The 12,901-nt window shown below is 41.3% G+C and overlaps 1 protein-coding gene across 3 annotated transcripts; it reads right to left on the bottom strand.

Annotated features, from left to right (window-relative positions):
• Positions 1–3,157: 3,157 nt before the first annotated feature.
• On the bottom strand, positions 3,158–8,020 carry LOC120805297 (zinc finger protein 37-like). 3 transcript variants are annotated; one of them, XM_040155412.1, is made up of 2 exons: positions 7,767–8,020; positions 3,158–6,509 (listed from the first exon to the last, which is right to left on the bottom strand). In XM_040155412.1, the coding sequence occupies exons 1-2, from the start codon at positions 7,936–7,938 to the stop codon at positions 4,237–4,239; spliced, it is 2,445 nt and encodes an 814-aa protein (XP_040011346.1). In that variant the 5' UTR covers positions 7,939–8,020; the 3' UTR covers positions 3,158–4,236. The 3 variants fall into 3 exon arrangements, with proteins under 3 accessions (XP_040011346.1, XP_040011347.1, XP_040011348.1); XM_040155413.1 differs by lacking the exon at positions 7,767–8,020 and adding an exon at positions 7,272–7,573; XM_040155414.1 differs by lacking the exon at positions 7,767–8,020 and adding an exon at positions 7,349–7,573.
• Positions 8,021–12,901: the final 4,881 nt, after the last annotated feature.

Raw genomic sequence — 12,901 nt, 5'->3', positions numbered from 1 at the left:
AAACCAAGGAAACGTGAAAAAGCACTAAGACAAAAAAAAAAAACGTGTCACGTGTGTTTCAAAAACCTGAGAGCTTTAAAAAATTCCGAGCTAGAATTTCAATAAAATGTATAAGGCGGAGAGAGAAAAAGAGAGAGAGAAAAAGAGAGAACCCATGTACACTGTGGCAACTGAAATGATGCCGAGTGACTTAATGTGCGTCTGTGATGTGTTCAGTGGTTTGACAGCCCCGGGATAAGAAGCAGTCGCTCCCTCTGGTGGTGCTGGACTTCACCTGCGGTGTCTCACACAAGGCAGGGGTCAAACGGTCTGTAAGAGGGGTGGGGAAGGGTCCTTTCAGGATGCTGAAAGCAGCCTTTTTTTTCTGGAAACATCTCTGTGACCCGGCCGGAGGCTGAAAATAACCGTTAAGGTCTTATTTTGGTAGATTCATGGTGATGGTTATACAGAAGGGGGAGGGGGAAAAAAATGCATTTTAATGTACTGTACTGGCCCCAAAGGCCTACTCACATTTACTCCCATCAATCGCATAAGAAAACTTTTACAAAGAAACACAAGTCATCCAAGATGATTACAAATATTTGTCCCCTTTGAAATTGATGCGGCGGCTGAGGGAGGTTGGGGGTTAGGAGCGTGGAGGTTTGCGACCAGCTGCGCAAACACAATCTGGGTGATTAATGAACCCACCTGTGAGCTGCTAATGGTACAAAATGACACAGGAGCCGCCGCAGCTCTGGAACCATGACGCACTGATTACCAACGGCAACACAGACTGATTCGTATACAGTACAAAGTGGTAGGTAGGTGGTCGGACTGACAGACGGAGACTGCTTTTGCATTTCTCTTTCATTTTAATCAACTATTATCAGTTGTTTATCATTTTGTATATCTCCACAGGACTACAACTGTATACATTCATCTACATTTTGTTTTGTTATCTGACAGCAGCCTTTGGCGTAAAATAACATTTTGCAGTGAGAGAGCCTTTGATTGTGCCTGTATGTTTAACAGAGAAGAGGAGGGAAGATGAAAAAGATAGATAAAGCACGAGTGTGTGTTTATACAAAGTGACTAGTGAACAGAGACAGTGCAAGTCCACAGCTGGGGCTGAACTAAAGTTCAAAATGGTTTTTCTGGCCATTCATCTTCAGTTAAAAGATTCTGGTGCCAGCGTCTCTGCAGAAGACACACAATGGAAACACACCATGTCGGTATTAACGAGCCCCATGAGTTGGTAAATTTCAGCCGCAAGGCAAAGCACACTAGTACCAGTCTCTACCTAGCTACAATATCTGGGGGGTTATTCTTAAGAGTAGAATAAGAAAGTTTGCCCAATAACTTAAAAAAAAAAAAAAAAGCTATAAAATATCTGGTGAAACTTTACTTTTGGCATTCACCAACATGGCTCACCAAATTATTTAACTTACCCGTGAATGTTTATGTTACAGATTCAAAACAGTATCCGAAGGCTGCCTTCTGGTGCTGTTTTGAATCTGTAACGTCAAAAAAAAAACCCAAAATGTAAGAGAAACCAAAGGTAAAATAATAAATTGTACATTAAAAAAAAATACGCATATGTGGCCTACTAAATATAAAACTTTGATGGTGCAATCACATAGATGCCCACTAGATGGCAGAGTGTGGTTCTAATTGATTCAGTGTTGCTAGAAGGTTTCTCTCTAACAACATGAGAGGGATGAGCAGCATGAGTTACTTTTTATAAAAGGAAGGTTATTTAATAAGTTAATGTGTAGCTTTATATCAGGGACTACCATAACCAGTCACACATCACAGTTTAATTTAGGTAGAGACAAATACATCAAATTGCATCGAAGCTTGTCAAACAAACATCAAAACATGAAAAGTTCAGCCTCTACAATAATTTAATTCACAATAAATACTAATTAAAAAAAATACTGCAACAGAAACATGGCAGCCTAGATATGGATTCACATTTTTCACACACACACAACCTACTCAAATGGTGCAAATGTATAAAGGACCCGCATGATGGGAGAATGGGACCACGAGTGATTCGATGCTGGCGGAAAGTTTCCCTGTGACAACAGCCGAGTCATCTGTTTGTAACCTGTTGATGGTGGAGAGAGTTTTAGAATCCAGTTATACCGGAATCCAGTTAGACAGGAGCTGACTCTGGGTTCAGTAACAGATCTGTTTCAGGATCTGGAGATCTATTTCCACAAGGGGTTGTAAATTCATCCCGTTCCAGTTATTCTTTTATGCGTTTATGTCAGACCATTGTGTGGTTCACGGGCCTGTATCACGGTGCAAGTTGCAAAGGGACCAGACAGCCATTTTAACAGCAGTGTGTCCCTAGAAAGACCATTTGTAAGTCCAAAGTTCATGGTGGTCATGCTTAGAAAACATACAGCCGTAAACAATAGAAGTTTAACAAGATCATAAAAAAAAAAAAAAAAGTAGTTTAGTACCTTTTGATTACTTTTTTCATGTCAAGCACAGTTACATTTATCAAGAACTGCTACCTGGTGAGACAACTGTACGAACAAAATAACTTGATACGTGACGTATGACTCAATATTTAACTAATGTGACAGTATAGACGTAAACAGAGTATTGACAGAAGTCAATCTGTGTTCCACGGTATCTTAAGTTATCCCTTAGGGAGAATTACTGGGCATGGGGTCGGAAAAGGTCTGAGGTCATTTCAAGATTATCGGGAGTATTTTTCATTGACAGGCATAAAGACCTTTTGGTGCCACTAGCCAGCAGATGTCAGTGTTGCTATGGAAATATGGCTCTTTGGTCCGAGTTAGTCTGGGGGATAGGGTTGCTACCCTTTTAGGCATAATTACCATGTATTTGTGAAACTGTATAACTTGCATTAGACCTATGGTAAAGCAAGGCTGGTTTTAACACGGTACAGGTAAATCTAAAGTATCTGCAAATACATGTAAAAAGTACAAAAACAAACAAAAAACCTAACCTACTTCAATTTCTCACAAAAAAGGCTATTTTTAACTATTTTTTCAAATTTTTTGGTCAATCAGCATTAAGGCAAACAACAATATTTTATTCAGACAGAAAACCAAACAGGCTGAACCTGCAACAACCACCGACTCCCGGACGCACGGTTCATCTGTCAGTCATCCAACTTCAAACTGACTATTTGTTTTTAACACCTCATACGAATACGTATAATGTAACAGTAACAAAATCATCTTACAGACCTGTCGTGTGTAGCTTTATCTCAGGCTTCAAAAGGGTATCCAGCAATCTACACTGCTCACTATAGTCTATTCACAAACTCCTAATATTTCCTCCACAGCAGTCATTTATTTGTTCTATACTTTAATTATTTAAAATAAAAAAACAATAATAATAAATAAAAAAAACTGAAGTGCTCTAAAACTTTTGACTGGTAGTGTATGCCAACAATTTCTGTGTATAAAAACAATTGTTATGAAACTTTGAGAGGGAACAAAACTGTGGGATTTGGCTCTTACAAACGCCCCAGCTTCCAGATGCTTCATGAAAATCTAGACACCAGTGAAAATAGTAATATACAAAATGCATTTTGAGTCAGAGATGTCCAGCGAAAACGCTTAGCTGCATCAAGTGTTGCTGCAAAGCAATGCAACTTAATCCGGCAAAGAAATGTGTTGGACAGTCAAATACGTGCAAGCCCAGGTAGAGTACTTTGTTATGAGAAGTGCAAATCTACGGTTTACATCAAAAATGTCGGTAAAATTATTGTCTTTGTGACATTATAAACCTCTGTGCGGTATTTTGATGTCTAACAAACTCATAGATCACTCACTAAAGTAACTTTCCTGGCTTGTATTTCATCTTACCACTAGTACCTTATGTAACAAAGCCTCACCAACGCTGCCCCCTTGCGTTTTTAAATGCAACTCAATTTTCAGTCTGACCATCTGCTAGGTCCCAAGCTAGCTGGCTACTACACTGAATCCAGTTTGTGCATCAAACACAATGCATTATTATTAACACTCTCGCCGGCAAATGGTCTATGATTGTGTTGCATCACGGGGAATGTAGGCACCAGGAATTGACAAGGAAAAAGAATGTACGGACTGAAAAAAGACTTGATTTTGATAGTTTGTGATAGTTTTTTGACTGTCAGTCGTGAGTCAGACAACATTAAGCTGCAGGAGTGCAATGCTAAATCAGTACCCTTTTTAAAACTAAACAAAATTTCCTTTTATCATTAGCATGTCGTGTCAAAAGCCGACGTTTTTAAGCAGAGGAGCTTTGTGCATCACTTGTGTGGACAATCTTGTGCTTGTTGAGTTTTGACCAGTTGGAGAACTGTTCTCCACAAGTACCACATTTGTAAGGCTTCTCCCCGGTATGTGTCCTCACGTGTCCTTTCAGGTCCGTTTTGTGACCGAACACCTTCTCACACACATTGCACTTATAGGGCTTTTCGCCGGTGTGTGTTCGGGTGTGCCTCTTCAGAGTTGTCCTGGTGGCAAATCTTCTCTTGCAGTGGGAACACCTGAAGGGCTTCTCGCCCGTATGAACCCGCAGATGGTTTTTGAAAGACGAAGAATCTGCAAACTCCTTCCCGCAGTCGCTGCACGCGTAAGGCTTCTCACCTGTGTGAATTCTCATGTGCTTCTTCATGTTCACACAGGAGCTGAAGCTCTTCTCACAGCTGTCGCATTTGTACGGCTTTTCCCCGGTGTGAACCCTAAGATGCAGGTCGAGATTGTAACGCCGGTTGAATCCGTTTCCGCAAACGTTGCACTTGAAAGGCTTCTCGACAGAGTGAATTACTACATGTTTATTCAAGTCCCAACTCTCCCTGAACATTTTCCCGCAAGTGTCGCATTTGAAAGTCTTTTCGACAGTGTGGGATTTCATATGGAATTTGTAGTTTTTGAAATTGGTCATCACTCTACCACACCAGTCACACTTGTAAGGGTTTTCGTCATCCTCGATACTACCGCTTGAAGTGTTCCCATCTTTCCTGTTTTGTGTTGGGTCAGTACTTCCATTTGATGTTGCGCTCTCATTGATATGTTTGTCACTATGTTTTAGCTCTGTACTACTGGTTGATGTTGTACAGTCATCCTTCCGTCTCTTTCTTGGTGTTGGGTCAGTACTTCCATTTGATGTTGCGCTCCCGTCCTCTTGTCTCTTGTGCAGCGTTGGCTCCTCACTTCTTGCAGACATTGTCGTTCCATCATTATCTTTCTTATTAGGTATTGGCTTGGTACTTGTAGTTGATGTTCTTTTCCCATCACTGGGTTTCCTCTCTGGTTTTGGCTGAATACTTTCAGTAGAAGTTGTTTTCCTATGATTGCATTTATCATCTGCTCTTGGTTCAGTACTTGTGGTTGATTTTTTCTCATCACTGGATTTCTTATTAGGGGCTGGTTCAGCGCTTTCAGTTGATGTTGTGTTCTCTCTGCTACAATTCTTATTTGGTGATAGCTTTGTACTTCTGCTTGATTTTGTCTCATTGTTTCGTTTCTGACCTAGTGTTGGTTTAATACTTGAAGTTGATGTCGCTTTCCCATCATCGGGTTTCTTCCGTGTCTTGTGTTCTTCCCCTTTCGGGTCTCTATTTTGTGCTGATGCAGTATTTCTGGTTACGGTCCTGTTTTCATTTTCATTTACATGTCGTGTTGGGTCAGTACTTTCAGTTGATGCTGTGTTCTCAACATTGCTTCTCTTGTTTGGTGTTATCTCAGTTCTTTTGTTTGATGTTGTGTTCCCATCACTAGTAGATGTAGTGGTCTTATTGTTACATTTGTTATCTGGTGCTGGTTCAGTACTTTTAGCTGATGTTGTGTTCTCACCGTTAGAGTTCTGATCAGGTGTTAGCTCAGTACTTGTAGCCGATTTTGTTTTTCCATTATCGGGTTTGTTATTTGGTGGTGACTCAGTACTTCTAGTTGATGTCTCATTGTTAGATTTCTCCGTTGGTGCTAGCTCGGTACTCCTGGTTAATGCTGTGTTTTCATCATTACATCTCTTATCTGATGTTTGCTCCGTATTCGTAGCTGATGCTGTGTTCTCCTCGTTGCTTTTCTCATTTGGTGCTAACTCAGTATGTCCATTTGGTTTTACACTTCCGTGGTTAGAAGTTATGGCATCTTGGCTCTCAGCTACACGAGAGTCGTGAGAGAGGAGGTGCTTGTCACTGTTTGGCACTGATACTGAAGAACCCTCCCTGTCAGATTCAGATAATGTGTCTTTGTTTAGGATGTTGGACTGAGGAGCTTTATTTGCTGCAGTGTGAGGCTGGTCAGTGTCCAAAGGCTGAGACTGATCACTGCGGACACGTGCCGCACGTGTGGAAGTCAACTTAGAGGCATCAGTCTCCTGTTGCTGTGCCAGCTGCTGTCGTTCCTGACTGATGCATTTTTCCTCGTGTTCCTCTTTAACCTGCAGATGAACTGGTTTGACTACACTGGTGCTCGTCTCCTGGTTACAGTGCTGCTGCTGCTGCTGGTTCAGGGGAGCCTCCTCCTCCATATGGACAGATGTCTGTGAGAGCTCTATGGGGAGGGACAAAGAAATGGGACAGTGATGAAGTTTTGTACGTACATAAGCCTATATGTAACGGTTATGAATAAGAAAGTCTTTAATGAGCAGTTCCCCTACCAAGGACTGGCCATGCATGACACATTAATGGCCACAATGTTCATACCTGCTGGATTATAAGGGTTATAATTTTTAGTTCAAATAAAATAATAATTAAACTTTCATTAAATGGCAGTTTTCACTTCCAATTTTAAATGTAAGGCATGCCCCCAATGCCTGTCTCTGTGATTGTACCACATCGTACCACAGAGACAAAATTTGATTCCTCGCTGAATGCATTTATTTGGGTCAGAAAGTAGTCCAGCATAGCCAGGGCCGTTTTCTGGACAATTTGGTGCCCTGAGGTGTCCACTGGTGTCCCTGAGGGACTATTAGAATAATTTATTATTTCAAATTTAACTTTATTCAACTCCGCTCAACTTCTGGCCTACGTCATGTCATCACCATCGTCTGTAAATCCGGAACGTTACATGAAAATACTCCCTGTTGCGACATATTCTCATATTTTCGATGTGCCTTCTTTTTTCACAGCTCACAGTGCACAGTTTGGGCCTGCACTGAAATTAACGACTCAGTTTAGACATGTTTCACAGCTGAATAGCTCTGCCTTAAGGGAATATCTTCCTATAATGTTTGGTATAGTGTCTTACGGTATTTTCTGAAATTTTCCACTGAGTGCCAGCGTGTTTTGACCTCAATCGAAGGCAGAGACGGACCTCTGAAAGTAGAAAGGCCATTTGTCATCCATTTCTAAGAATTCTTCCCCCGCTTTACGCGCCGGGCGGCCGCCTACCTCCCCTCTGCCCTGGAGGCCCTGGACGCGGCAGCGGTGGATTAGACCGTTGGCGACGCTTTAGTGCCCGTCAGTTATTGTCCTGTGGCCTATTGCCACCCAGCGGATATGACCTAAGGACTGTGGCGGCTTCCACGTTTATGGCATGGGGTGGCGTTTGGTTAAAAATTAACACGTGAAAGTGTGCTAACAATCTGGGCACGCGCCTGCCTCGGCTACTTGGCAACACGCTGCGCCCAACTATAATCAATCAATCACAGCCCTCTTCTCTCGAAAGCAAATGTTGCGTCTGTGAGATGAGGTATGCCATAGCCAAAGATAAAATGCGAATGGGCCGATACCATCGCCTGCTTAACACAGAACCGTCTTCATTAGAGAAGAACGCTTTGATTTTTTTTTTTTTTTTTTTCTTACCAACCTGTCTGGCATAATTTTATCTCAGGCGTCAGAACGGCTCCCAACAGCCTACGTTGACGAGCGATTTCTGTCTCGTAATCTTGTATTTTGTTTTCGAATGCTCCCAATATTTCTTGAGCAGCGGCAGTTAGTCGATCGCAGACAAACTGGCGCATACTTTGCACCGAAGACATTGTTAAGTTAAAACTGAGATACTTTCCTTCACTAAAACTTCCTCAAACTATTTGAGCTTACTAAACTTGCGTTCCCAAGTTTCCTGTTTACTTCCGTATGACATGTTTGCAGAAATAAACCAGGTCTATAGCTCATACTGCCACCTACTGGCCGGAGTATACAGTATACAGGTGTTTCTATTCTAAATAAAAGAAGAAACCTCTCTGTATGAAGCAATGCAGTCCAACAGCACCATAAACCACATCCTCTGATATTATTATACAGTTGAATGAACATCACTGAAATAATTTCAACAAAAACTGAACATTATGACCTTCATGAAGGTAGGATTTATTGCAGGACTGTTGTATAAGACTGCATTCCTCACGGCTAGGGGTACCTAATAAACTGACCGCTGAGTGTGTGTTGTCAATGTTCGTTTTCTTAGAATACTTTATTTCATTTAAGAACAAGCAGGGTTATAAAACTGGTTGTTTTATTATTGTACCTTAAGGCAGGTGTCATTTTCCATATTAGATAGTGAGCACTAACAGAGTCAAAACAGCTTACGTTACTGTAAAACATATTCGGCAAAAAACTGCTCGTGTACACAAATGTGTGTCTGTGTTGCACTACATGACTAAAAATGTTATCGATGGTTTATCCATACTCAAAACAGTGAACTGTTTTATTTATGGTTGAATTTTAAAAAAAAAAGACATTATTGTTGCCATTGACACTTTTTTAAAAAATCAGCATGTCATGTCTATAAGACAGCTACCTATTTGTGTTTGAGAAAAAAATCATTGATCATATTTCTTATTATAAGGTCATTGGATTTACACAAGCCAGTTATTTACATCGTTACCTGTAGTAGATTTCTCAAAAAAGTATGCAAAGTTTTGATGCAAACTATGGACGGCAGAACTTCAGATTTCATTTGGGGGGCAAAAATATACATGCACACACAGAATGTACTGTAATCTGCATCCAGAATTTGCAGATATTTGGTGGAATTTAGTTCCCTCTATCAGTGCAATGTTGAACGGTGGAAATTATCTAAGTACATGTTGAGTGGCCGTCATTATTATTATTATTATTAGGCTATGCAAAATATACTGTCTATCTAATGTTGTATTTAAGATTTAAGGCTTCACAGTTATTTGTTATGTTACATCTTGCACATGGACAGTAATTTTTGGCCTTTATTACGGTGAAGAATTCACATTCTTCACATTGGACTTAAAAAACAAACGTATGGACAGCCGTTTGTCCAGACAGGGCCAGTAGGTTCACTTTTTTCCAGGTTTCTGCTATACATGGGTCTTCCTGCGCATTTTCAGGCATTGTAGATCAGGAAAACCCTTCCCACAAATGTCGCACTTACATGGTCGTTCTCCTGTGTGGGATGTGGTGTGCCTTTTTAAAGACACCTTGTCAGCGAGTCCTTTCCCACACCAGGAACACTTATAAGGCTTATCCTGAGTGTGCACTCGGAGATGCCTTCTCAGACATGAGCGGTCAGAAAAACCTCTTCCCGCAGTCGTTGCAGGTGTAGAGTCTCTCACCTGTGTGGATCCTGAAGTGCATTTTAAGGCCAAAATGCCTGCTGAACCCGTTTCCGCAAAGTCTGCATTTGAAAGGCTTTCTCGCCAGTGTGAGTTCTGATGTGGAATATCAATGCAGTTTTAACCTTGAACATTTCCCCACAAGTGTCACATTTGAATGGCCTATCAAAACCATGTTTGACTTTCACGTCAGTTTTTAACTTGGTAATAAAATGATACTATCTACTGCTGTACAGGCACTTGTAAGGTTCACTGTGTGGTTTTGGCTCAGTAATTATAGCCGATGTTCCACCCCCATGGGTGTTGTCCTTGCCCTCTTGGCTCTCAGTCAGCACAGATGAGGAGTTGTGAGAGAGGAGTTGGGGGTTGCTGTTTGGGTCCGGTTCTACACTGGAGCCCTCTATGTCCAACTCAGATTTTATCCACTTAAAAGGGATGCTGGCCAGAGGTTCTTTCTCTGCTGCACTCTGAGTTTGGTCATGATCCAAAGGCTGAGGCTGACGATTGCGTTCGCTTCCCTCACATGTACACATCAGCTTTAAGTTTTCTTCCTGCTTCAGTACAAGCTGCTCTCCCTTCTGACTGGTGCAGAGTCCCTCCTGTCCCTCATTAATATGTGGAGGTTCTGGGTCCTCTTGGTCCAGACTGGAGCTCCTCACCTGGTTACTGAGCTGCCAGTCAGCAAGAACCTCCTCCTCCTCCTTATAGACAATTGGCTTTGGGAGCTCTGAGGACAAGGACAGGAAAAGGTACTGTTGTTGTTTGGTGGTAGGAAACTGTTATAAATCTAACATCAAACCATTACAGATGCTTCAAAATCTTAAGAGGCTATAAATGAATGTCAAACTGACTTGGTCATTAGGACTACGGATCATTTTCGTTATGGGTTAATCTGCAGAATACTTTCTCAAGTAACAATTTGGCCTATATAATACTACTACTAGAACTTTTAAGTGCTATACACAGGCAACTGAGGTTCATGAAGATGTTCCACCTCTCACCCGAAAGGCTTCTTCAATTCTGAACTAAACGTAGAAACACCATGACCTGGATGTCTGAGAATCTTCACAAATATAATAATATTGCTACTACCACCACCACCACCAATAATAAGAATAATAACAACTGATAATAATAAATCAAAAACTAATAATTTAGATTTTTGAAGCCCCTTTCACGAAACCCAGGACACTTCACATATAGTAAAAAAGCAAAAAGGCCAACAAAACGCATGTCTAGGCTTAAAAACAGAAAGGGACACAGCAAATGTTGAACAGTAGTGAAAAAATACCCATCACTATTTCCCAGAACCCAATCCAAAACATGTTAAATTTACAATAATATTAAACATAGAAAAACAGTAAAATCACGCTTTGGAGAATCTAGAATCGGCTGAATCATTTGTTTCGTTACTTAATATATATTCGTTTAAAAAAAAAAAAAAAAAAGGTTTACACCGCTGCAAATCGACAAATCGATCAACTGTTTCAGCTCTGGTTGCCACTGTTGCAACAGTAGCAAATTAGGCTACATGGGAGGCTAGTCTCAAACTTCAACTTAAGATAACGTTACTTCGCCAGACAAGCATGGAAATCGTGATTTAAGGTTTTGTTTGAGAGTTACAGATGAATCAAGCGCTGTTTGTTCCGTATGATTTTTCACAGACCTGTCCCGTGGAGCCTTATCTCGGGCTTCAGAACCACACCCAGCAGTCGGCGCTGGCGAGCGACCTCCTCCTCCTCCTACACTGATACGGGTTGTTCAGAGAGACCAACTACTTCTTCTTCTTCGGCGGCGGCGGCGGCAGCTGTCAGTCGCTCGCTGACAAACTTTCGCCAACACTGAACGGAAGACATGGTTAACGCGAGATAAAAGAGAGGCTAGTGTTCGCGGTCACCGCGGCCATCCAGCTAGGCCGAGGCCCCGGGGACGGAGCCGGGCTTTTTTGGCGTAGTGGCCAAAACAAATCATGGATGTATACAACTTCCCCGTTCTTCTTCTTCTTTCCTCTTTTTAATGGCGGGCAGCGTCCAACGTTATAGTGCTATATTGCTACCCAGGCGTAATTACAGCATGTCCAAGATGCCACCGAAGGTCTCACTTTTTCACTAAGAGATGCTATTATGCTGGTTTATTTATTTATTTATTTATTTTATAAACGGAATTTTCACCACATAAATATTTCATAACAATTACCGGTGACACATTTAACATTTAAGAACCCGGGGGATGTTTTAATCAGCCTTGATCCTGAAGTTCACCTATTCTCATACAATGAATTTGTCTTTACGAATTTCCAGTTCGGCTAAAGGAGTACGTTCACGTTTTTGACGCAATCCCAGATGGATGTTGCAGCGCAGCTGTGGTAATATCGGAAACAAACCCTGTGCAATAACCCTGCAATTCTAAAACATTCCACTGTACCTAGAAATCCCGTTGTATTGGCTTAAAACTCACATTGTGCAATAATGTACATATCATCCATCACTTGTGAAGAATGAATACAAACAGGCTGTGTATACTGTACATAGACGTGCATACCCGCACACACCTACTGTTACACCTACACGTTTATTTATCTTTGCTCAGCTCTGTTGTCCTTGTTTTTTTGCTGCATGTCCATGTGCATCTCCCTGGACATTACTAACGGTGCTGCGTACTGTGTTTAAGTGAATCGATAGCCACTGGGAACCTGGGTCAAATTCCTTGTTTGCACAAACATACATGGCCAACGAGTATCACTAAAGCTGATTCTGATTATGGTGTCTACCGCTTGCAAAGGCACCATAATATTTGATCTCAGTAACGTGAATATATTAATGAAGACTGTCCACTTAAAACCCACAAACTTCCCTAACTTCCATTAAGTGCAATTTGATCAGAAGCCCCTCCCTCCGTAATAATAACATGTAATATGTTTTCTCAGCATTAAAAAACACTGCAGTCACTGTCCCTTTATTTACCTGAGCTTTCCTTTTTCCATCCTCCAGACAGCCTACATACATACAAGTATGTAGCCACCATACACCTTTTTTTTCCCCCAAGAAGTACACTAACCTCTCATTCCACCCCTTGTCCCGTCACTTTACAGATGTGTGATGTCAAGGCAATCGGTCATCATTCCCAGGTTTCCTTATGGAAATAATTATTGCGTCTTCCAGTTTACTGGGATTCTTCCTTCTTCCTAGACTTCCTTATATTCATGCTTCCGATCGGATCGCAGTTTCACAGCACTTTCCTCTCCTTGCTACTGCCTGGGCTTGTGTGAACTGTTTCATACGCCAGAGTTCTTTTCACTATCTTCTATTTCTCACCGACTTTTTTTTTTTTTTTTTTTTTTTACATTTGCCATCCCAAGGATACGGCTTTTCCACTTTATTTTGCCTTGACTTTTGGAAACACACTCCAGTGTGGC

The sequence above is a fragment of the Xiphias gladius genome, chromosome 19, assembly GCF_016859285.1.
Source record: "Xiphias gladius isolate SHS-SW01 ecotype Sanya breed wild chromosome 19, ASM1685928v1, whole genome shotgun sequence".
Taxonomy (NCBI): domain Eukaryota; kingdom Metazoa; phylum Chordata; class Actinopteri; order Istiophoriformes; family Xiphiidae; genus Xiphias; species Xiphias gladius.
The sequence above is the reverse complement of the archived record's forward strand: the minus strand, read 5'-3'. Positions and strand labels throughout refer to the sequence as shown.